We start from the raw sequence: 24,416 nt of genomic DNA, 5'->3' as shown, positions 1-24,416 counted from the left end.
GAGTTTAATGCATTCACAAAATACATTTATTAAAAAGAATATGAAAATCAGTATTTTCCTTTCACTAAACAGAAACCATGTGTGAAGAAAAAATGAGGTGTAAAGTATAATTTCATTCTAGGCTTTCTAAACTCTATTCTAATAAAAACTCAGAAGAAAAACTAATTATAAAAAGTAGTTAATAGTTCTTTCTCCATGTTTCAAATCTCATTATTTACAAAATTTTCCATAATGTGAAATTGTGGTATGCTTTGGTACCAGCATGTGAATTAACAGGAAACAGGAGAAATCATTTCATTTCATTGTACAAAATACCCAATAGCTTTAAAAAATAGGAAAATATCATACTAAGTTACAAGTAGAAAATGTCTTAAATAGTTAAATTGTAAGAAAATACAAATTATATCTTAACACAAGATAATTAACCTAAAAGAGCAACTAATCTTACTATTTTATAGAAACAAAAAGTATTTGCAAATGCACATAATTATTTAAATTTATTTTATTAATGACATAAATGAGTATTTATGCATATAAAAATTAAAATAGCCCTTCAAACATCTCTTGAACCCACGACACTAAGGAAACTGGAAATAACTTCTGTTATAAACATCCCATCAAATATTTTTTCTCCTTCATCTTTTCACATCACTGTTATTCCAACCATGAAACTGTTCAAATTCCTAAATTCCATCCACAGGCATTTGCCTTAGCCCACTATTCTAAATGTATTTTCCTTCTTCCTTTAAGCCCCCACAGTCCACCAATTCAGAAGGTAAACAGCTAATGGATTTAGGTTTCTTAGCAAGTGATCAACAAAAGAAATACCAAATTTCAATGAGTGGGTTCTTACAAAGATATAATTCACTCTATCTTTGCAGAAAGTTCGTATGCATGTTTCTTGTCCAATATTTTAAAATTTTAGATAAGGATTTCCTTTCGAACATATGAAATGCTACACATATTCTAGGCACTCTTGTGAAAACAGAGCCATGTTAATTAATATTAGTCTGGCAAGCCAGATGTTAAATTAATCACACAATTGGAGGTGCAATAACATTATTATCTCAAGGTAAGAAAGAGAAGGAATCCTAATTAATTCCCAGACACTGGATTTCTCCCTACTTAGCTTCTCGTGAAGCCCAAGAGATGAGCAGTGTGGCAAAGGGGAGTTTGCATACCTGCAAGGAAATAGTGCTTTTGCTTGGGGGCCCTTGCTGCCAGAGGAATTCATCTAAGTTCAATAAAAGACAGGATTTATTCAGACAGAACTGGAAAAATTCAAACCACAGGGTGGGGATCCATTTCTAATCCCCTTGTCCATCCACATTATAAGATTTAGATAAAGCAACCTATCAGAATAGACAGTAGCACGTTTCCAGTGGCTGATTTTCTGAATGTTCAATTCTAGTTTAAGTTCCAAATCCAGTACAGAGCAAATTAAGAGTCTTCATTCACCTTCTTCTAGTAGATTTTTTAAATAATTATTCCAATTAATTCATAGAGTAAATGCGACTCAGACTCTTATTTGTTGAGATATTTCTGAATTTCTCCTGGAAGCCCTAGTTGCTCACTCAGGCTCCTTGTAAGCACCTCAGACTCTAGTATAATAGACCAGATGATTCAGCTTTACCTGAAAAAATTCCTAAGTACCAGTTCAGATCAAGCATCTCCGTTATATTTCCTTTTTCATGTGCCGTGATATTCAGAGTATGCTGTTCATTTGCCCTATGGAACAGGGAAGAAAAATATATTATGCTATAGATAGAATATACATATATACCAGAAAAAAATTAATATTGATTTAGGGGATGAATTTAATGCTAGAAAATGGTCCCCAGCTCTAAGGGCCCTATGTCTCTCTACCTTATAGAGATACCATTTGAATCACAACTTTCAGTTCTCAAAAATGTCTGTAAGGAAGCTTCTGAGAGTGAGACATGGAGAGAGACCATGGGAGGTCACAGTCCAGCAGGAACTGTGATGTAGTTTCCCTGACATAATCGAGGGAAACTACATGAGGGTCAGAAGAGGAGGCTGAACAATCCCCACCCCTCCCCCTGACTCTGTGGGAAAGTGAGGCTTTGTATAGACTTTACAGCACTTTGGGTCAGAGCAGGAATCACTCACCAGTTTAAAAGCCACCAATCCTCCAGGATATAGGCAACCTGGATCAGGAAACAACAGTCACTCACACACTGACGTTACTGAGCCCTCTCACCCCACTCACTAGGATGGGGGACGGAAAGGCTCCAGAACAGGGAGACGGTCCTTTCGACTCAGGTCTGTGCCAAGCTCCACATCCCAAATGACAAAAGGTCAGGGGAGGGCATGTTATAATTTAATATCTCTAAAAGGCATTCTTTTTTTTTTTTTTTTCTAGAATCTGTCACAAACACACAACACTAATAAGCCTCACTTGTTTTGCTACCCAGAGATAGCATATTTGAATGCAAATCCAAGTACATTAAAAAAAAAAATGTTGTAGTGTAAATGTTCAGGGTTTTGAAGGAAGACTATTTTTTTTTTCCTTGTAAAACAAGTTTATTATTGTCTTATCTGAAAAATCGATAGAAAATTGTGGTTTGGTTTAACTCTCAGTAGCTTGTTCCTAAGCTCTAAGGAAGCTCGCCTTCTGAGCTACCTGATCTTTCTTCTGGGCAAGTGACATTTTGGGACGGTTCCACCTCTTCTTTTTAACTTCTTTCTTAGGCTTCTTCTCATACACTGGATTCTCTCGTATTGCAGCATGAGCTTTCTTATACATCTCTTCCATCATGTCTGGAGTTACATTGTTCTTTATGTACTGAGAGAATTGTTTCTTGTAAGCATCTTCATCTTCTTCAATCAGGTAACACATGTAATCTGCAACGTTTTGCCCCATGATGTGCTTTCGGTGTACCTCAGCACTGAATTTTTTGCTTTCTGAATCATAACCAGGGAACCATTTGGTACTGTGAGGGATAGACAAGCCTTCATCGACAGCTCCCTTTAGGGCCCCAAAAACTTTATTCCCGGTAGTAGTTCTGGCAAGTCCTGCATCCAAATAACAAGTGAAGGCACCAGGTTGACCATCAATGATTTCCACACTATATTCATCTCCAGTCACCTCGACTTGGCCTTCATAAATTTTGTCCATACCAAACCTATTAAGAAGCCTGCAGGCCAGCAGCAGGCCAGTACAATATGCTGCAGCATAATTTGTCAGGCCAACCTTCACACTATATTTTGGGAGTTTGTGAGCATAAGCTGCACAAACTATCATATCTCCTTATATATGGGCATAAGCAATCTGACAAATGATATCTCTGTTCATTACACAAACAATCATTCTGTATTTAGGTGTATTGTACTTATTTTTATCTTGGATTACCAATCCTTTCCAAGCATAGTTGTCAGTTTTGCCCTCTCACCTTCTTCTGAATTTCACTTGGTATCTCTGGAAGTAGGCCTTGTTCTTGACAACTTTAACAAACCCCGTCCTGCAGAACAGAACCCTGACTCCGCGGCTTGCCACAGAGCTGCAGAACCAGCACAGCTCCGGGGAGGAAAAAGCTGAAGGAAGACTCTTGACAGTACTGTGATAATCAGTTTTCTGTGTCACCTTGGCCATTCCAGTCTCTGGTCATTTAATCACACACTCCTCTAGATATTAATGTGAAGGTATTTTTTGTGGATTGTGGTTCATATCTATAATTAGTCAACTTAAGTAAAAATAACCATCAACAATGTGGTGGGCCCCATCCAGTCAGTCGAAGGCTGTAAGAGCACAACCTGGAGCTTCCTGGAGGAGGAAGAAATTCTGCCTTAAGACTACAGCTCCTGCCTGAGGTTCCAGCATGCAGGCCTGCTCTTCTGCTTTCAGATTCACCCAGGCAGATCCCACAGCTTCATGAGCCAGTTTTTTAAAATAAATCTCTTCATAAACATAATAATAATTAAATAAATAGATACAGTATAAATAGTATGTGAATATCAAGCTAAAGGCACATACCAAAACAAATTTCCTTACGTACCTGAGCTGCTATGTTTACTAGAATAAGGAAAATGATGACAGACCAGTGAGCACCAGCTCTGAAGTAATTCTTATAGGTCTTAAAACCAACTTTTCCTTCTAAACGTCTCTCCTCAGATAGTGTATCCTGTATATTCTCGGTCTTGGAGGGAAAAATGGCAGGGAAAGACAAAATTTTAAATAATGAACTACAAAACTACGAAAGTTCAACAATGTCCTAAATTGCAATTCTGTGGTGAAAACAGACACACCTCACACGCTGGTAGGAGTGCAAGATGGTCCATCTCCTATGAAGAAGGTATGAAAATATCTAACCAAACCATATATGCATTGACTCTTGGACCCAGCCATACTACTTCTAGTAATCTATTAGAAATAAGGAAATATCATTTGCACAAGGTTATTCATTGTTGTGTGGCTTTGCTTAAAGTAGAAGTGCTGCATTATGATCTAGATGTTTGGGACAGGGGTGTAGGAGGGAAAGGGAGTCCAAGAGGGAGGGGATATATGTATACATATAGTGAATTCACTTCATTGCACAATGGAAAGCAACACAACATTGTAAAGCAGTTATACTCCAATTAAAAAATAAATTATATGACTAATGAATAAAAATAGGATATTATGACTTTTGGTACATGCAAACATATCCAATTCAAATATGAATGCAGAAGTTTGTTCCAAAATAACACACAAAATGATATGTAGTTAATGTATCCTTCTAGATGACTTGTGTCATTCAATGATGAAAACATAAAACATAGCTGGTCCTCAAAATACTAGTCAAATACAATAAGCTGAGTTCACACAACAAGTTGGAGTAAGGTGAGTTTGGATAGCAGGAGGACAGCATATGATCTGAATCTATGTGGTTCCTGAATTTCAGTGATTCCTGAGTGTGTAATGTGAGGGACTAATCATTGTCTGCTGTGTGTCACACACGTTATCGCTGGTCTATCACAAACCTTCTGACACCAAGGCAAAATACGACAATCAGTCATCTGCAGTGTCAGAACATTCCAATATGTAGGAAAAATAGCTGATTTAATGTGGTCACAGCAGGATTTGATAGGATAAGGTCTTCATAGTAAGCCTCTGGATGTAAAAGGGAAGCTGGAACCCATTATAAACATACACCCAGGAATTCATAGCAGTGTACCCACTACTGATCTTGATAAGATTCATCATCCTATACCCAGAGGAGAACTCTGATCAGAGAGCAATTTAATTCTACCAATTCCATGGAATAAGGCCCTGGAAACTTATTTAATTTGAGACAAAGATGTCATGAGAGGAGAAGACTGAACAGCCATCAAAAGCAGACAGACCAGGATGTTGCAGAATGAGAAACTCACATCTTGGTCTTCTGCAGCTGCATCTTTCAACAAGGGTGTGGAAGACTGTTGAGACTGAACTGAAGACTCAGAGGAGGTCTGAGTCCTTATAGTGGGAGATTCAGGAACTGGAGATGGTGCAGCCTCCTCATTCTCCTTCTTTAAAAGGGAAGCAAAATCTACCCCGGATTTCAGTAACTCAGCATAAGTCCCTTTTTGCACCATTTCACCCTAAAATAAAAATTTTAAACTTGAGATAAATTCACTTGCATTAGATAATATAATCTAATTTAAATACTAATCAAGAAATGTTAACTGGTATTAAACTATAACTTTTTTAAGAAAAAATTTTCTAGGTCTGGAATTATGGTTCACAAATCTATTTCAGTATAAGCCTTCTGTCCTCTGCCAAACCAAATACTGTGTAAGATGCTGGCAGATATGAAAGAAATGTGTACTTATGTGTTAAAAATGGAGGCCATTGAGATAACTACTGTGGGCACTTAGGGAAGCAAAAACTATAGATGTCAGTGGAAGTATCAGTAGTTTTTTTAGACAATTCAGATAAACTTCATGTGAGAAACAGAATTTTTAAAAACAGTCAATTGGAGAAGATATTCCAGGAAACAAACTTAAGACTGTCACAGAGGTGGGCACAAGCACATCTGCATAGGTAAGAATCACTCATCAAATCTTTGCTGACCATGTCACTGTCACAGTAGCCTGTGTTCAGCTGGGACAAGACCTGTAAGAAGTAGCTCTGGACAGAGAATCCATGAGCTGTGTCTTCACTGTCTTTATAACTTCCCCACAAACTCAGAAATTTCCCAACTGCAAATTCAATATTCTTTCTGTTCAAGTCATTAAACAAGAAAGCCATGGCACTGCAGTGGTTCTAAAGCCTTGGCAGCAAACAAAAACCTAACCCAGAATCAGTGGAGATTCTTGAGAGAAACTTGAGAGGAGAACTTAAAAACAGCCAATCACAAGCAGATAACCAGGCGTCCTCAGATCGGACAACTGCTTAAGCCACTGCCAATCTAATCAAGTTATTGGAAAATACATGACATTTTACTTCAGTTTCCCTCCCTCCAGTTCAATTCAGTTCAGTCGCTCAGTCGCGTCTGACTCTCTGCAACCTCATGGACTGCAGCATGCCAGGCCTCCCTGTCCATTACCAACTCCCGGAGTTTACCCAAACTCATGTCCATTGAGTCAGTGATGCCATCCAATCATCACATCCTCTGTCATCACCTTCTCTTCCCACCTTCAATATTTATCAGAATCAGGGCCTTTTCCAATGAGTCAGTTCTTCATATCAGGAAGCCAAAGTACCGGAGCTTCAGCTTCAGCATCATTCCTTCCTTCAGGACTGATTTCCTTGAGAACTGACTGGTTGGATCTCCTTGTAGTTCAAAGGACTCTCAAAAGTCTTCTCTAACACCATAGTTCAAATCCATCAGTTCTTCAATGCTCGGCTTTCTTTATTGTCCAACTCTCACATCCATACATGACTACTGGAAAAACCGTAGTTTTGACTAGATGGACGTTTGTTGGCAAAGTAATGTCTCTGCTTTTTTTTTTTTTCCATTTATTTTTTTTATTTTATTTTTTAACTTTGTAATATTGTATTGGTTTTGCCATATACCAACATGTGTCTCTGTTTTTTAAAATGCTATCTAGGTTGCTCATAGCTTTTCTTCCAAAGAGCAAGCGTCTTTTAATTTCATGGGTGCAGTCACCATCTGCAGTGATTTTGTAAACAAACAAAAAAAAAAGTCTGTCACTGTTTCCTTTGTTTCCCCATTTATTTGCCATAAAGTGATGGGACCAGATCCCATGATCTTTGTTTTTTGAATGATGAGTTTTAAGCCAGCTTTTTCACCCTCCTCTTTCACTTTCATCACGAGACTGACTCTTTAGTTCTTCTCTGCTTTCTGCCATATGGGTGGTGCTATCTGCATATCTGAAGTTATTGATAAATATCCTGGCAATCTTGATTTCAGCTTGTGCTTCATCCAGCCCAGTATTTCACATGATGTACTCTGCATAGAAGTTAAATATATAAGGTGACAATATAAAGTCTTGACGTACTCCATTCCTCATTTGGAACCAGTCTGCTGTTTTGTGTCCGGTTCTAACTGTTTCTTCTTGACCGGCATACAGATTTCTCAGGAGGCAGGTAAGATAGTCTGGTATTTCCATCTCTTGAAGAATTTTCCACAGTTTGTTGTGATCTACACAAAGGCTTTAGCAGAGTCAATAAAGCAGAAGTAAATGTTTTTCTGGAACTCTCTTGCTTTTTCTATGATCCAACAGATGTTGGCAATTTGATCTTTGGTTCCTCTGCCTTTTCTAAATACAACATGAACATCTGAAAGTTCTCAGTTCATGTACTGTTGAAGCCTAGCTTGGAGAATTTTGAGCATTACTTTGCTAGAGTGTGCGATAAGTGCAACTGTGTGGTAGTTTGAATATTCTTTGCATTGCCTTTCTTTGGGATTGGAATGATAACTGACCCTTCCCAGTCCTGTGGCCACTGCTGAGTTTTCCAAATTTGCTGGTGTATTGAGTGCAGCACTTTCACAGATCATCTTTTAGGATTTAAAAGAGCTCGCCTAGAATTCCATCACCGCCACTAGCTTTGTTCATAGTAATGCTTTCTAAGGCCCACTTGACTTCACACTCCAGGCTGTCTGGCTCTAGGTGAGTGATCACACCATCATGATTATCTGGGTCATGAATATCTTTTTTATAGAGTTCTTCTGTGTACTCTTGCCACCTCTTCTTAATATCTTCTGCTTCTGTTCGGTACATACCATTTCTGTCATTTATTGAGCCCATCTTTGCATGAAATGTTCCCTTGGTATTTCTAATTTTCTTGAAGAGATCCCTAGTCTTCCCCATTTTATTGTTTTCCTCTTTTTCTTTGCACTGATCACTCAGGAAGGCTTTCTTATCTCTCCTTGCTATTCTTTGGAACTCTCATATGCATATGCTTTCGCTATTTTCTAACCCCATGAAACAAGATACAGCTAATTCACTCATTGGCAAACAAAATATGAGGCCAAAATTTCAGGATGTAAAAACAATCAAAGGAGGGCATCTGGTTAAGGTGGATCAAGTAGAAGAAAGTGTCCCATGACCCTACCTTTGACCCCTCTCATCCTATCCCCTGAGGTGGTCCCCTGGAAGAAACCCTATGAAACCTTTGGGAACCATTTGATACTGAAGAATTAGAATTTTATTCAAGATATATTGTGGCTTGTGCCACTTGAGAGACAAAATACATACACCTTATTTAATGAAATTACCACTTTCTACTTAGTATCTGTAAGCTGCACAAGGAAATTACTAGTGGTACAAAGACAGTAATTTCACTCAGCAACCAGGCCCTAACAATTCCAAGGGGACAAGGAGGCATGCCATCCTCCCTCTGATGTGAGAGATGGATCAGACAAATAGAAAGGATGGACCCCAACTCATCCAGGGGTGCTCTCTAGTGGACAAATTCTTGTTCTAAAATTGAGGATGGTATTCTCAAAAGAAGCAATAAGGGGGCCCCAAAACATCTAGGGACTGGCTAAATATGTTATTGTGCCTCTCACCATTCTGTACTCAATACTTCCAATGCAGGGTTTTACATACTAGTATCACCTGCTCTGTGGGCTTCCTTGGTAGCTCAGCAGGTAAAGAATCTGCCTGCAATGCAGGAGACCCTGGTTCGATCCCTGGGTTAGGAGTATCCCCTGGAGAAGGGATAGACTACCCACTCCAGTATTCTTGGACTTCTCTGGTGGCCTAGATGGTAAAGAATCTACATGCAATGCAAAAGACCTGGGTTTGATCCCTGGGATGGGAAGGTCCCCTGGAGGAGGGGATGGCAACCCACTCCAGTATTCTTGCCTGGAGAATCACCATGGACAGAGGAGTCTGGGGTCACAAAGAGTTGGACATTACTGAGTGACTAAGCACAGCACATCATCTGCTCTGCACATGAAGTTAACTGGTCTCAAGCTTAAGAAATCTGAGCCACATCCCTGGAGGAGTAGAGAACAGTCTACATATGGAATTGCTTTGAGAGGTAGAGATGCTATGTTTTAATAATCTTTCTTAGAGCAGAAATTCATTTGATAAGTGAGAGATTTGGCCATGGGTCTGTTGAAAGAGACAAGGGTTAACAACAGAGGTGCTGAGGCACAGACACAGACAAACCAAGGGGTGAAACATCAAACAATTACCAAGTCTGAAAAATTCTCACTAATCTCCAACCCACTCCCAATCATGTGATGTATTGTGCACTGAATGGTAGCCCCTTAAAAAGGTATGTTCAAGCCCTAAACATGATACCTGTAAATTGACCTTATTTGGAAGCAGGGTCTTTGCAGATGCAATCAAGCTAAGATGAGGTCATACTGGAGCAGGAAGACCCTAAATCTAAAATGACTGATGTCCTTATGAGAACAGAAGAGACTCAGACAAACAAGGTATAATGGCCACATGGTATCAGAAGCAGAGACCACAATATTGCAGCTGGAAGCCAAAGAACACAAGGAAAACTGGCACACACCAGTGGCAGGAAGGAAGGATTCTCCCCTGCAGCCTTCAGGGAGAACACAGCCCTGCCAGCACCTGGACTGGGGACTTGTAGCCTCCAGACCAGGGAGACAATAAATCTCTGTTGTTTGGAGGACAGAAATAACAGACCTGTAGTTTCCAACAGGGAAGGAGCTAGGGAGACTTTGAGTATGAAGTTTCAGAATAGCAGATGTAAGCATTATAAATGGAATGGATAAACAACAAGGTCCTACTATGTAGCACACAAAGAATTATATTCAGTATCCTATAATAAACCATAATGGAAAAGAATATTTAAAAATAAATATATGTATATGTATAACTGAATCACTTTACTATACAGCAGAATTTAATACAATATTGAAAATCAACTATATTTCAAGAAAATAAAATAAATTTCTGTTGTTTGAAGTCACCCAGTTTGCAGTGCTTTATTACAGCAGCTCTAGAAACTGATACTCTAGCCTGAGCCCACACTTCTGCCTTCTCAGCTTTACTAAGCCTTGTAACTACTTCTGCTGTCACCTCTCCAGTGACCGTCAGAGGAATTTTTAAAATCCCACATCCTCCTCTGCTCTGGACCATCCAAGGCTTCCATCTCACTTCTGGGCTCACTGCCCACTGCTCAGAGACCAGCTCCCTCCACATCCCTCTGCTCAGTATCCTCAGACATGCTGGTCTTCCTGCTGTTCCTCCAACCTGCCAGGTCAGTTCCTTCCTTAAGACTCCCTGCCTCAGATTCCCTCTCCCAGGTGACAGCACAGTCCCCACCTTCATGTCACTCAGACCCTGTGAGGCACCAGCTCCTCAGGGAGGCAGCCAGGATGTCACCTTCTTTGTCATATCTGTCCCCATAAGAACAGGACCCCCGTGAGGGCAGGGCCTTGTCCTCCTGTTGTACAGGCTCTCACATGTATTGGGCACATAGAGACCTGGGCAGGGAGACCAGCGACTGGCAACACCAGCAGAGAAGGTGTCTCTGACCCAGGTGCTTGGCTACCCAACCTTGCTTCCTGTACTAATGGAAGATGCTCTTCAGGCAAACTGCATGACAATCATGTGACTACAAACAGGTCTTAGTATCTCTAATTTCCAAACAATACAACTTGGCTTAAATCCTGGAAAAGGAAAACAAAAAGTTTTAAAAAACATTACATCATTATCCTTAACAATTTTACTAGAACAGTGATGAGTCAGTAGCCTTGTGGTTGTACTTCTATACACTTTAAGCTTTATGTGGCTTAGAGTGTAATAGTGACATTCTACAGGCCTATGGATTCATCCTCAAATGTAAGAATACCACCAGCTCTGAGAAGAAGGGAGTGTACAACTGAGGGAGAAGAGGGCATTTACCATTAATCCAAGGAGAGTGACCTGTTGGGAGGTCTGGCCTTCAACACACCTGAGTGTCAGCAAGTTTCACAGACTTCTAGAAATTACTTACCTTTTCCAATAGCAGAATTTGACTTGCATCTTTTAGGTACTGCCACTGATGAGTCACTAAGATTGTGATCTTCTCATGCAAGACTTGGCAAATACACCTACAAAGGTAAAAGGTACAGTATGTAAAAACATGAATGGGGGTGCTTCCAATTGAAAACACATATTTTGAAAACATAATGAGACAAAGACAACACAGGAGTTGAAGATCCGTGGTTTAAATATCAAATATATAATACAAAGTAAGTACCAATATAAAGTAATAAATTTGACTAGGTCCTCAAATTCATCAGCAGCAAACCTGAATCCAGCTCTGCTGAAAAATTCTAAAAACCAGTCCAGTGAAGGAGGCGCCAACAGCTAGGTTTTTTTTTTTTTCCTCAAAAAACTCATCCATTATTTACATATTTCATGATGATAAACAACTGACCAATAGTGAGATTCCAAAACCTGACTGAACTAAAACACTATTCCATCACTATACAGGAATGGGAGAAGAGGAATCTATGTCATTTAAAACTCTGCACATTTTTCTCAGGCAGTTTTCTAAGCAATTGTTTATGATTTATAATGTACATAGTAACAACAACAAATTAATAGACTCTTGGTAACCTTTGCCAGAGTGCATTTTGTAGACACTTCTTCCCAAATAGCATTAGATAGAAAATGAATGCTAGTGTGGCCTCCATACATCTCTGCAACATTCCATCCCAACCAGGAATTAAACTTTTCATTTGAACTGATAACTTTCTGAATATGAAAATGAAAGATGAGAGTCCAAATGGCTCAACTCAGAGGAAATCATCCAACAGCTCAAGACATGCAATTCTCTTAGCCAAGACCCCCACCCAAACTATCCAAACTTAAGTGTTTTTTTTTTCACAGCAACCCCCTCAAACTGCCCCTACATCTTAAATGCAGACCCCAAGGACCTCAGCCCCAGTCTCTTCCTACAAGGTCCACAACCCCTTCAGAGAAGTGAGTAGCCAGGTCCAAGGCCCCAGTGAACATGGGCAGGGCTCCAGGCAGGTACTCTGAGTGCCCTGCACCCTCACAAAGCAAATCTCAGGAACATGGGCCAGAGGTCAGCCTGCTGAATGAGTCAGATGGAGAACCTGGAGGCAGTAGACTGCAGCTCAGTTCCATCAGACGAGCCACTAAACCTCAGTTTCTTCACCTCAGAACATCATCAATGACAATCACATGTTCTGAGAAGTCTAACCACCCGTCTGCTCAGTAAATGCCAGCTCCCTTCCCCACTCCTCCCTAACCACAAGTGGTCATATGCTTTGGACTCAGAATAGAAAAACTCTGAGGGAATCCTCTGGACACAGAGTCTGTGATCAGAAAAAAGACCCTGGGATGCAGACACACTCACCATCATTTCATTAATTCCAAACAGATTTATTTTTACCTTTTGACATGTCTTAGTTCAGCTTTTGTACTAAAGATTTTCATGGAATTGTTGTCAATCAGTATAAGTCATGTCCAACTCTCTGTGACCCCCATGGACTGCAGTACACCAGGCTTCCCTGTCCTCCACTGTCTCCACAGTTTGCTCAAATTCATGTCTAGTAAGTCAATGATGCTATCTAACCATCTCATCCTCTGCTGCCCCCTTCTCCTTTTGCCTTCAATTTTTCCCAGTGTCAGGATCTTTTCCAATGAGTTGGCTCTTCACATCAGGTGGCCAAAGGATTGGAGCTTTAGCTTCAGCATCTATCCTTCCAATGAATATTCAGGACTGATTTCCTTTAGAACTGACTTTTTGACCCTTTTTAAGTCCAAGGAACTCTCAAGAGTCTTCTCCATGACCATAGTTTGAAAGCATCAATTCTTTGGCACTCAGCCTTCTTTGTGGACCAACTCTCATGTCCATATATGACTACTGGAAAAACCATAGCTATGACAACACAGACTTTTGTCCGCAAAGTAATGTCTTTGCTTTTTAATACACTGTCTAGGTTTGTCATAGTTTTCCTTCCAAAGGGCAAGTGTCTTTTAATTTCATGGCTGCAGTCACTGTCCACAGTGATTTTGGAGCCCAGAAAAATAAAATGTCACTGTTTCTACATTTTCCCCTTCTATTTGGCATGAAGTGGTGGGACTGGATGTCATAATCTTAGTTTTTTTTTAATGTTGAGCTTCAAGCCAGCTTTTTCACTCTCTTCTTTCATCCTCAGGTGGCACAGTGATAAAGAATTTGCATGCGAATGCAGGAGACATGGGTTCAATCCCTGGGTTTGGAAGATCCCCTGTAGAAAGAAATGGGAACCCACTCCAGTATTCTTGCCTGGAAAACTCCATGGACAAAGGAGATTGGCAGGCTGCAGTCCATGGGGTTGAAGGGTCAGACATGACTGAGAATACACGTGTACACACTTTCACCCCCATCAAGAGGTTCTTTAGTTTTGCTTCACTTTCTTCCATTAAGGGTGGCATCATCTGCAAATCTGAGCTTGTTCACATTTCTCCCAGCAATCTTAATTCCAGTTTGTGATTATCCAGCCCAGCATTTTACATGATGTACTCTGCATAAAAGTAAAATAAGCAGGGTGACAGTATACAGCCTTGACATACTCCTTTCCTAATTTTGAACCAGTCAGTTGCTCCATGTCCAGTTCTAACTGTTGCTTCTTGACCCACATACAGGTTTCTCAGGAGACAGGTAAAGTAGTGTGGTATTCCCTTCTCTTGAAGAATTTTCCACAGTTTGTTGTGATCCACACAGTTAAAGGCTTTAGAATAGTCAATAGTCAATAGTCAAAGAAACAGAAGTGGATTTTTTTTTAGATTTCCTTGATTTCTCTATGATTCAGTGAATGATGGCAATTTGGGTTCTCTGTCTTTTCTAAACCCAGCTTGTACATCTGGAAGTTCTCAGTTCACATACTGCTGAAGCCTAGCTTGGAGGACTTTGAGCATTACCTTGCTAGTTTATGGAATGAGTGCAATTGTTCAGTAATTTGAACATTATTGGGAATGTTCGTTGGAACTCATGGAATTGTTTTTCTTTAGTTCAAAATACCTGTCAATAGTACCCGAAGGCAGATGTTAATCAAATATGATGCATTGCTTTATCCAAGATGGACCAACCGAAAAGTTTTTAAATGTTTTCTTCCTAACATGCCATCACAGATGAGGTAATATAATTACAATGAAGTGATCAGTTGATGATTTTGAATTTCTTCCCAAATAATAATTTTTATCCAAATCTCTAGAAAAATGATTTATTTTTCAAGCTTTTAAGAGTAAAGTTTTCCAAGTCATGCCATAAAAAATAACTGCTTCAGTGATGAACTGTTTACACATTATTTCTAGATAAGAGCTGTTAACCATATAATTCCCTATATCAAAATAATCCTATATAAATGCTGTGTTAAGAGGGGACATAGCAGGTTATTGTAGAAAGGATATAAGTAATACAGAGTCCCACCTTCATTCATTCAACTGGCAGACTTTGGTTAGGCAGAGGCGCTATCCCAAGTGTTGAGGATACACCCACAGGTCAAGACAGTAGACAACACTCTGCACCATGGAGAGGGGAATATACTGAACTAGTATAGAAAAATGCACTATTGGGCTATGATGTGTGGTCTGAGGGAAAAGCAAGGGGGCACTGCTGTCTTAGATAGGGTAACATGGGAGCCCTGAGACTATCTGGGGAAAAATCCTGGAAGAAGACACAGCAGGTGCAGGGGTCCTGGGACAGAACATGCTGGGCTGAGGCGCCTTCCTGCATTCACTGCTTAGGATTGAGGTGGGGGGGGGGGGGGGAGGCGGGCAGCAGGGGGACTCATAAATGGTCAAGTGCACCCACTGAGGGCTGTGGGAATACAGAGGGCATGGGACCCCCTGGAGGAACAGGAGGGAATGGCAGGACCCATCTTCCACCTTTCTTCTGTGTGCTGGTACACTGCTCCCTGGCTCTGGGACAGAGGGACCAGTATGTACAGACAGGGGTGGGAAAGGAACCCCCATAAATCCAGCACAGCCGGATACTGATTGGGTGTGGGGATGAGCTGGAAAGGTTGATGGGGCAGGCGGCAAAGAAGCCTGTTCTCTGTTTGAGGACCTAGAACTGCATCCTGAATGGGGAGGGGGGACAAGGGGAATCTATGAAGGGCTGGAACAGGAGGGTGAGCTGTATAGACAGCAGTGTCAGAATCTGATCAGGACAGACCTGAAGAGCAGATGATGCAGGAGGTGGGGGGGTCTGATGATGTAGGACTGGACCAGGACACGATCCATGGCTGGACACAGGTGTCACTGCATCAGTTCACCTAAGGCCCCACACCTTATGTAGGTGATAGAACTCACTTAGTGTAGTAAGTATAACAACATATAGGTGTAAAACTTACGGACCTTAATAACCTTGGATATAGATTCATGACTGAAGAAAACTGTTAATGGCTAGTAGAAATATTATTCACTCATTTTTAATACAAAATACTCCCCATTATTAAGCTTCAACACGACCACCATCTCTCATAGTATAATGTTCCATCCAATTTTCTAACTCACTGAGAACATTCTCAGTTGCTGCTAAGTGGTATCCTAAATATTGCATTCATGCTCCCTGCCCTAAGTTTCCCCAGAAAATGTGGTTCTGATTGGCAAGGGACAGTCTTAATTAGCAAACTTGCTTCTATCAAGTGTACATCCAGAGTCATTACACCCAAAATGTTGAGAGGATTTTATAAACACACCCTGGGTTCAAAAAAGAGCCTGGGAGAGCTTTTGTGATGAACACAGTGACACTTGACAATCAGAGCTCTGTCTTCTCCCCTCCCAGCGATGCAAATATAACAGTCAGCAGAATGTCTTCTTACACTGATGGAGAACTTGTGCAGATGCACACAAGACAGAATGACAGACATTTGTGAGTTCAGGGTAGGGTATTGAGAACAGGGAGGCTGAACTACTCATGATGCCAGAATGGCAGGGTGGGGAATCTCTGCCACAGCACTAGAGCCATCACTGAACTCATGACAAGACACAAGGCATTTCTCTAAGGGAAAATTCATCAAGCCATCATCAGGAGAGGGTAGGAAAGGGGGTCAGACCAGAGAGCTGGAGGCCATGTCAAGGGTCAGCTGTGCTGCTCCCTTACTTTGAAAGAGTCAGTACTGTTGTGCATTTTTTGTGTGGCAAAATACACATAATATGAAATCTACCATTTTAACCATTTTTAAGTATACAGCTCAGTAACATTAAGTACATTTATGTTGTTGTGTAACCATCATCACCACTCATCCCCAGAGCTCTTTCATCACCCCAATACTAAGCACAAATTACACACAAACTTTGGTAGAACTCGTACAATGACCCTGCTCAGTTCAGTTCAGTTCAGTTCAGTCACTCAGTCATGTCCGACTCTTTGTGACCCGATGAATTGCAGCACGCCAGGCCTCCCTGTCCATCATCAACTCCTAGAGTTTACCCAAATTCATGTCCATTGAGTCGGTGATGCCATCCAGCCATCTCATCCTCTGTCGTCCCCTTTTCCTCCTGCCCACAATCCCTCCCAGCATCAGAGTATTTTCCAATGAGTCAACTCTTCCCATGAGGTGGCCAAAGTATTGGAGTTTCAGCTTCAGCATCAGTCCTTCCAATGAACACCCAGGATCCATCTCCTTTAGAATGGACTGGTTGGATCTCCTTGCAGTCCAAGGGACTCTCAAGAGTATTCTCCAACACCACAGTTCAAAAGCATCAATTCTTTGGTGCTCAGCTTTCTTCACAGTCCAACTCTCACATCCATACATGACTACTGGAAAAACCATAGCTTTGACTAGACGGACCTTTGTTGGCAAAGTCATTGTCTCTGCTTTTTAATATGCTATCTAGGTTGACTTCCCTGGTGGCTCAGATGGTAAAGCGTCTGCCTACAATGCGGGAGACCCGGCTTCAATCCCTGGGTCGGGAATATTTCCTGAAGAAGGGAATGGCAACTCACTCAAGTATTCTTGCCTCCCCCCACAACCCGCAAAAAAAAAAGGGGCCTCAAAGAAATGACCCTGCTAGTGAATGTGAAATACCAGCTCCTTGTATCCAGAGCTTGTATCAGAGCTGCCCCCACATGTCTCTCTCTCTCTCTCTCTCTCTCTCTCACATACACACACACACAGACTGCTAATTCTGCTTAAATCTTTTTACTTTGCCAGGTAGCATGAATTGTGAGTTGTGAATGAATTCTTTCCCCTACAAATGTACATACTGACGTCTTAACCCCCAATACTTTAGAATTTGGTGACAGGGCCTTCAAAGAGGTATTTAAGTTAGATGAGGCCATTAGAGTGGGCCACATATAATCTGACTAGTGTCCTTAGAAGAGGAAACTAAGACATAAGGACAGAGACACAGGGGTGCACATGGACAGAGGGAGGGCCATTTGAGGACCATGCAAGAAGAATGCCATTAGAAGCCAAGTAGAGAGGTCTAAGGAGAAACCAAACTGCCCACACCTTGATCTTAGACTTTCCCAGCTTCCAAAACTATGAGAGATAAACTTCTATTATTTCTAAGCTTCCTAGGCTCTGGTCTCCTGTGAGAGCAGCCTGGATGGACACAGCCCCAGCAAACTAACACAGGATCTGAAAGCAAGAATTTCTAAATAGCTTCTCTCTGCCGAACACCCCGCCTCCTCCAGGTGAGGACGTGCCTGCTATTCTCCTCACAGTCTTGTTTCCTCCTCCCTCCACTCTTGAGCTTCTACTCGTCCTTCAGCAAAAGAACTGGGTCCTCAGAGGCAGTCCTAAGATGGCAGAGGAATAGGATGGGGAGACCACTTTCTCTCCCACAAATTCATTGAAAGAACATTTGAACGCTGAGCAAATTCCACAGAACAACTTCTGAATGCTGGCAGAGGACATCAGGCACCCAGAAAGGCAGCCCATTGTCTTTGAAAGGAGGTAGGACAAAATATAAAAGATAAAAAGAGAGACAAAAGAGGTAGGGACGGAGATCCATCCCGGGAAGGGAGTCTTAAAAAAGAGAGAAGTTTCCAAACACCAGGAAACACTTTCTCTGGAGGGTCTGTGGCGAGCCTTGGCATCTCAGAGGGCAAAATAACCAGGAGGAAAAATAAATAAATAATTTAAACCCACAGATTACATGCCTAACAGCAACTCCCAGCGAAGCAGCAGCCAGATGCTCACATCCCACTCTAGCAAGCAGGGGAGGGACAGGGAGGAGCGGGCTGCATTGCTTAGGGTAAGGACCCGCCTGAATGCCCTGATGGCAATCTGAGGGAACTAGCTTGAGATAGCAACCCAGACTGTGGGATAGGTACCCCATGAAAAGCCCTATGCTAAGACACCACCAGGCATGCTCACAGAACAAATGACTGAGCAGAGCTAGCTGGCTGTGGACCGGCCCATCCCCCACTGGAGACAGGTAGGCGAGGGCAGCCAGAGCCGGAAGCGGGCAATCACGGCCCCAGAGAGGCATCCTATACCAAACTGTGAGCAGACTTTGCTGCTAACCAAGACTTCTTGGGATTCTGGAAGGTCGACATCCACTGGGAGGGTCGCATCCAGAGATCAGCACCCCAAAAGAGACACACAGCACACCTGAGAAGGCACACCCATTGTACACCCAGAAAACCTAGCGGCTGGGATGGGGGAGGGGATAAACCGCAGCCTTCAACTGGGGGCGACTTGCGCGCCAAGCACCTGGTCATCTGAGCTGCTCGGACCTGGGACGGGTGCAAAATGCAGCCCCAACCAAGTCTGTGCCTTTGTGGAGTATCCGAGAACCTGAACCTGAACAGCTTAGACATGGGAAGTGCATGCAAACCAGGGCTTCCATCAGACAGTGCCCAGCAGAGCAACCTAGAGTCTGAGCAGTGTAAACTGGAAAAGCCCACATGGCATGAGCAGGGGCAAACCCAGTGTGGCTGAATCACTGTGAGCACATGCCAGTGATGTTTGTTTGCAGTGTTCCTCCCTCCCCAAAGCACGACTGAACAAGCGAGCCTAAAAAGAGTGACCAGCACCGTGTCCCTTGTGTCAGGGTGGAAATTAGACACTGAAGAGACCAGCAAACAGAAGAAGCCAAAATAAACAGAGGGAACCACTCTGGAAGTGACAGGTGCAATAGATTAAAATCCTGTAGTTAACACCGACTACATAGGAAGGGGCCTATAGCCCTTGAAAAGTACAAGCTGGACCAAGGAACTGTCTGAGAATGAACTGACCCCACACTGTCTGCAACAGCTCCAGAGAAAGTCTTAGATATATTTTTACTATTATCATTTTTTAATGAAAAAATATGTATTTTATTTTATTTTTTAGATTTTTAAGTCCCCATTACAGCTTGAATTTTCATTTTTATAACCTACTATTACCTTGCAAAAAAAAGACCCTATTTTTAAAGCAAACTTCATATATATATATATATATATATATATATATATATATATATATATAATAACTTCTGTGACTTTTTTTAATATTGTAATTTTGAGACTCTAACCTCTACTCTAGATTTTTAATCTTTGCTTTTTGGTATTTGTTATCAACTCAACATTCAGAAAATGAAGATCATGGCATCTGGTCCCATGACTTCATCGGAAATAGATGGGGAAACAGCATATTGAAAAGCAAAGACATTACTTTGCCAACAAAGGTCCGTCTAGTCAAGGCTATGGTTTTTCCTGTGGTCATGTATGGATGTGAGAGTTGAACTATAAAGAAACCTGAACACCAAAGAATTGATGTTTTGAACTGTGGTATTGGAGAAGACTGTTGAGAGTCCCTTGGACTGCAAGGAGATCCAACCAGTCCATTCTAAAGGAGATGGGTCCTGGGTGTTCTTTGGAAGGACTGATGCTGAAGCTGAAACTCCAGTACTTTGGCCACCTCATGGGAAGAGTTGATTCATTGTAAAAGACCCTGATGCTGGGAGGGATTGGAGAAAGGAGGAAAATGGGATGACAGAGGATGAGATGGCTGGATGGCATCACTGACTCAATGGACATGAGTTTGAATCAACTCCGGGAGTTGGTGATGGACAGGGAGGCCTGGCATGCTGTAATTCATGGGGTCGCAAAGACTCGGACATGACTGAGTAAATGAACTGAACTGAACTGATCAACTTTGTACCTTTAATAACCCAATCTTCAGTGCCCATTTTAACTTGGGAGCGAGATCACTGGCCTGATTGCTCTCTCCCCCTTTTGACTCTCCTTTTTCTCCAACAGGTCGCCTCTATCTCCCCTCTCTCCCTTTTCTTCTCTACCCAACTTGGTGAATCTCTTTGTGTGTTCCAGGCTGTGGAGAACACTTAGGGAACTGAATACTGGCTGGATCTGTCTCGCTCCTTTTGACTCCCCCTTTTATCCTCCTAGCCACCTGTGTCTCCTTCCTCTCTCTTCTCTTCTCTGTGTAACTTCATGAATATCTCTGAGGGATCCACACTGTGGAGAGCACATAGGGAAGTGATTACTGGCTAACTTGCTCTCTCCCCTTTTGATTCCCCCTCTTCTCCTCTTGGTCACCTCTATCTCCCTCTTCCCTCTTCTTTTCTCCATGTAACTCTGTGTACCTCTCCAGATGTCCCTCACTGTGGAGAAACTTTTCATCATTAACCTAGATGTTTTATCATTGGTGCTGTATAGATGGAGAAGTCTTGAGGCTACTGTAAGAAAAAGACTGAAAGCCAGAGGCAGGAGGCTTAAGTCCAAATCCTGAGAACACCAGAGAACTACTGACTCCAGGGAACATTAATCAAAAGGAGCTCATCAAATGCCTCCATACCTACACTGAAACCAAGCACCACCCAAGGGCCAAAAAGTTCCAGAGCAACATACCACGCAAATTCTCCAGCAACACAGGAACATAACCCTGAGCCTCAATATACAGGCTGCCCAAAGTCACTCCAAACCCACTGACATCTCAAAACTCATTACTGGACATTTCATTGCACTCCAGAAAGAAGAAATCCAGCTCCACCCACCAGAACACCGACACAAACTTCCCTAACCAGGAAACCTTGACAAGCCACCCATCCAACCCCACCCACAGCCAGGAACCTCCACAATAAAGAGGAACCACCACCTCCCAGAATACAGAAAGGCCAACTCAAACACAGCAATATAAACAAGATGAAAATGCAGAGAAATACCCAGCAGGTAAAGGAACAGGATAAATGCCCACCAAACCAAACAAAAGAGGAAGAAATACGGAATCTACCTGATAAAGAATTTCAAATAATGATAGTGAAAATGATCCAAAATCTTGAAAACAAATTGGAGTTACAGATAAATAGCCCAGAGACAAGGATCAAGAAGATGCAAGAAAGGTTTAACAAGGACCTAGTAGAAATTTTAAAAAGTCAATATATAATGAATAATGCAATAAATGAGATCAAAAATACTCTGGAGGGAACCAACAGTAGAATAACGGAGGAAGAAGATAGGATAAGTGAGGTAGAAGATAGAATGGTAGAAATAAATTAAACAGAGAGGAGAAAAGAAAAAAGAATTAAAAGAAATGAGGACAACCTCAGAGACCTCTGGGTCAATGTTAAATGCCCCAACATTGAATTATAGGAGTCCCAGAAGAAGAAGACAAAAAGAAAGACCATGAGAAAATACTTGAGGAGATAATAGTTGAAAACTTCCCTAAAATGGCAAAGGAAATAGTCACCCAAGTCCAAGAAATCCAGAGAGTCCAAAACAGGATAAACCCAAGGAGAAACACTCCAAGACACATATTAATCAAATTAACAAAGATCAAACACAAAGAACAAATATTAAAAGTAGCAAGGGAAAAACAACAAATAACACACAAGGGGATTCCCATAAAGATAACAGCTGATCTTTCAATAGAAACTCTTCAGGCTAGAAGGGAATGGCAGGACATAGTTAAAGTGATGAAAGAAAATAATCTACAGACCAGATTACTGTACCCAGCAAGGATCTCATTCAAATATGAAGGAGAAATCAAAAGCTTTACAGACAAGCAGAAGCTGAGAGAATTAAGTACCACCAAACCAGCTCTCCAACAAATGCTAAAGGATATTCTCTAGACAGGAAACACAGAAAGGGTGTATAAACTCGAACCCAAAACAATAAAGTAAATGGCAATGGGATCATACTTATCAATACTTACCATAAACGTAAATGGGTTGAATTCCCCAACCAAAAGACAAAGATTGGCTGAATGGATACAAAAACAAGACCCCTGTATATGTTGTTTACAAGAGACCCACCTCAACACAAGGGACACATACAGACTGAAAGTGAAGGGCTGGAAAAAGATATTCCACGCAAATAAAGACCAAAAGAAAGCAGAAGTAGCAATATGCATATCAGATAAAATAGACTTTAAAACAAAGGCTGTGAAAAGAGACAAAGATGGACACCACATAATGATCAAAGGATCAAACCAAGAAGAAGATATAACAATCATAAATATATATGCACCCAACATAGGAGCACCACAATATGTAAGACAAATGCTAACAAGTATGAAAGAAGAAATTAACAATAACACAATAGTAGTGGGAGACTTTAATACCCCATTCACACCTATGGATAGATCAATTAAACAGAAAATTAACAAGGAAACACAAACTTTATATGATACAATAGATCAGTTAGACCTAATTGATATCTATAGGACATTTCACCCCAAAACAATGAATTTCACCTTTTTCTCAAGTGCACACAGAACCTTCTCCAGGATAGATCACATCCTAGGCCATAAAGCTAGACTTGGTAAATTCAAAAGAACTGAAATCACTCCAAGCATCTTTTCTGACCACAATGCAGTAAGATTAGATCTCAATTATAGGAGAAAAACTATTACAAATTCCAACATATGGAAGCTGAACAACACGAAGCTGAATAAACAACAAATCACAGAAGAAATAAAAAAAGAAATCAAAATATCCATAGAAATGAATGAAAATGACAACACAACAACCCAAAACCTATGGGACACTGTAAAAGCAGTGCTAAGGGGAAGGGGCATAGCAATACAGGCTTACCTCAAGAAACAAGAAAAAAGTCAAATAAATAACCTAACTCTACACCTAAAGCAACTTGAAAAGGAAGAAATTATGAACCTCAGGGTTAGTAGAAGGAAAGAAATCTTTAAAATTACTGCAGAGATAAATGCAAAAGAAACAAAAGAGACAAAAATCAACAAAACCAAAAGCTGGTTCTTTGAGAAGATAAATAAAATTGACAAACCATTAGGCAGACTCATAAAGAAACAAAGGGAGAAAAATCAAATCAACAGAATTAGAAATGAAAATGAATAGATCACAACAGACAACACAGAAATACAAAGGATCATAAGAGATGACTATCAGCAACTATATGCAAATAAAATGGACAACTTGGAAGAAATGGACAAATTCTTAGAAAAGTACAACTTTCCAAAATTGAATCAGGAAGAAATAGAAAATCTTAATAGACCCATCAGAAGCACGGAAATTGAAACTGTAATAAAAAATCTTCCAACAAACAAAAGCCCAGGACCAGACAGCTTCACAGCTGAATTCTACCAAAATTTTAGAAGACTAACACCTATCCTACTAAAACTCTTCCAGATATATTGCAGAGGAAGGTAAACTGCCAAACTCATTCTATGAGGCCATCATCACCCTACTACCAAAACCTGACAAAGATGCCACACACACACACAAAAAAAAAAAACTATAGACCAATATCACTGATGAACATAAATGCAAAATCCTTAACAAAATTCTGGCAAACAGAATCCAACAACATATTAAAAAGATCATACATCATGATCAAGTAAGCTTTATCCCAGGGATGCAAGGATTCTTCAATATCTACAACTCAATCAATGTAATATACCACATTAACAAATTGAAAAATAAAAACCATGTGATTATCTCAATAGATGCAGAGAAAGCCTTTGCCAAAATTAAACATCCATTTATGATAAAAAAAAAAACCCTCCAGAAAGCAGGAATAGAAGGAACATATCTACACATAATAAAAGTTATAGATGACAAACCGTCAGCAAACATTATCCTCAATGGTGAAAAACTGAAAGCATTTCCTCTAA

General features: G+C 40.9%; 1 protein-coding gene and 1 pseudogene across 2 annotated transcripts in view; both read right to left on the bottom strand.

The window, feature by feature from the left end:
* LOC147361871 (ATP-binding cassette sub-family C member 4-like) overlaps positions 1-24,416 on the bottom strand; it is a 448,560-nt gene that overhangs the window by 142,903 nt on the left and 281,241 nt on the right. Inside the window, exons 23-27 of the mRNA XM_086328628.1 lie at positions 11,372-11,468; positions 5,371-5,580; positions 4,017-4,157; positions 2,131-2,168; positions 1,634-1,728 (exon numbers count right to left, since the gene is read on the bottom strand). Coding sequence (XP_086184754.1) covers positions 1,634-1,728; positions 2,131-2,168; positions 4,017-4,157; positions 5,371-5,580; positions 11,372-11,468 — 581 coding nt within the window. The remainder of the gene's footprint in view (positions 1-1,633; positions 1,729-2,130; positions 2,169-4,016; positions 4,158-5,370; positions 5,581-11,371; positions 11,469-24,416) is intronic.
* LOC147361873 (large ribosomal subunit protein uL18 pseudogene) lies at positions 2,367-4,002 on the bottom strand (annotated as a pseudogene). The gene has a single exon (XR_015137688.1). The product of XR_015137688.1 is annotated as a large ribosomal subunit protein uL18 pseudogene (transcript).

Source organism: Bos grunniens, chromosome 12 (genome assembly GCF_055505025.1).
Source record: "Bos grunniens cultivar Pamir isolate PY7600 chromosome 12, Bosgru_T2T1.0, whole genome shotgun sequence".
Taxonomy (NCBI): domain Eukaryota; kingdom Metazoa; phylum Chordata; class Mammalia; order Artiodactyla; family Bovidae; genus Bos; species Bos grunniens.
The sequence above is the reverse complement of the archived record's forward strand: the minus strand, read 5'-3'. Positions and strand labels throughout refer to the sequence as shown.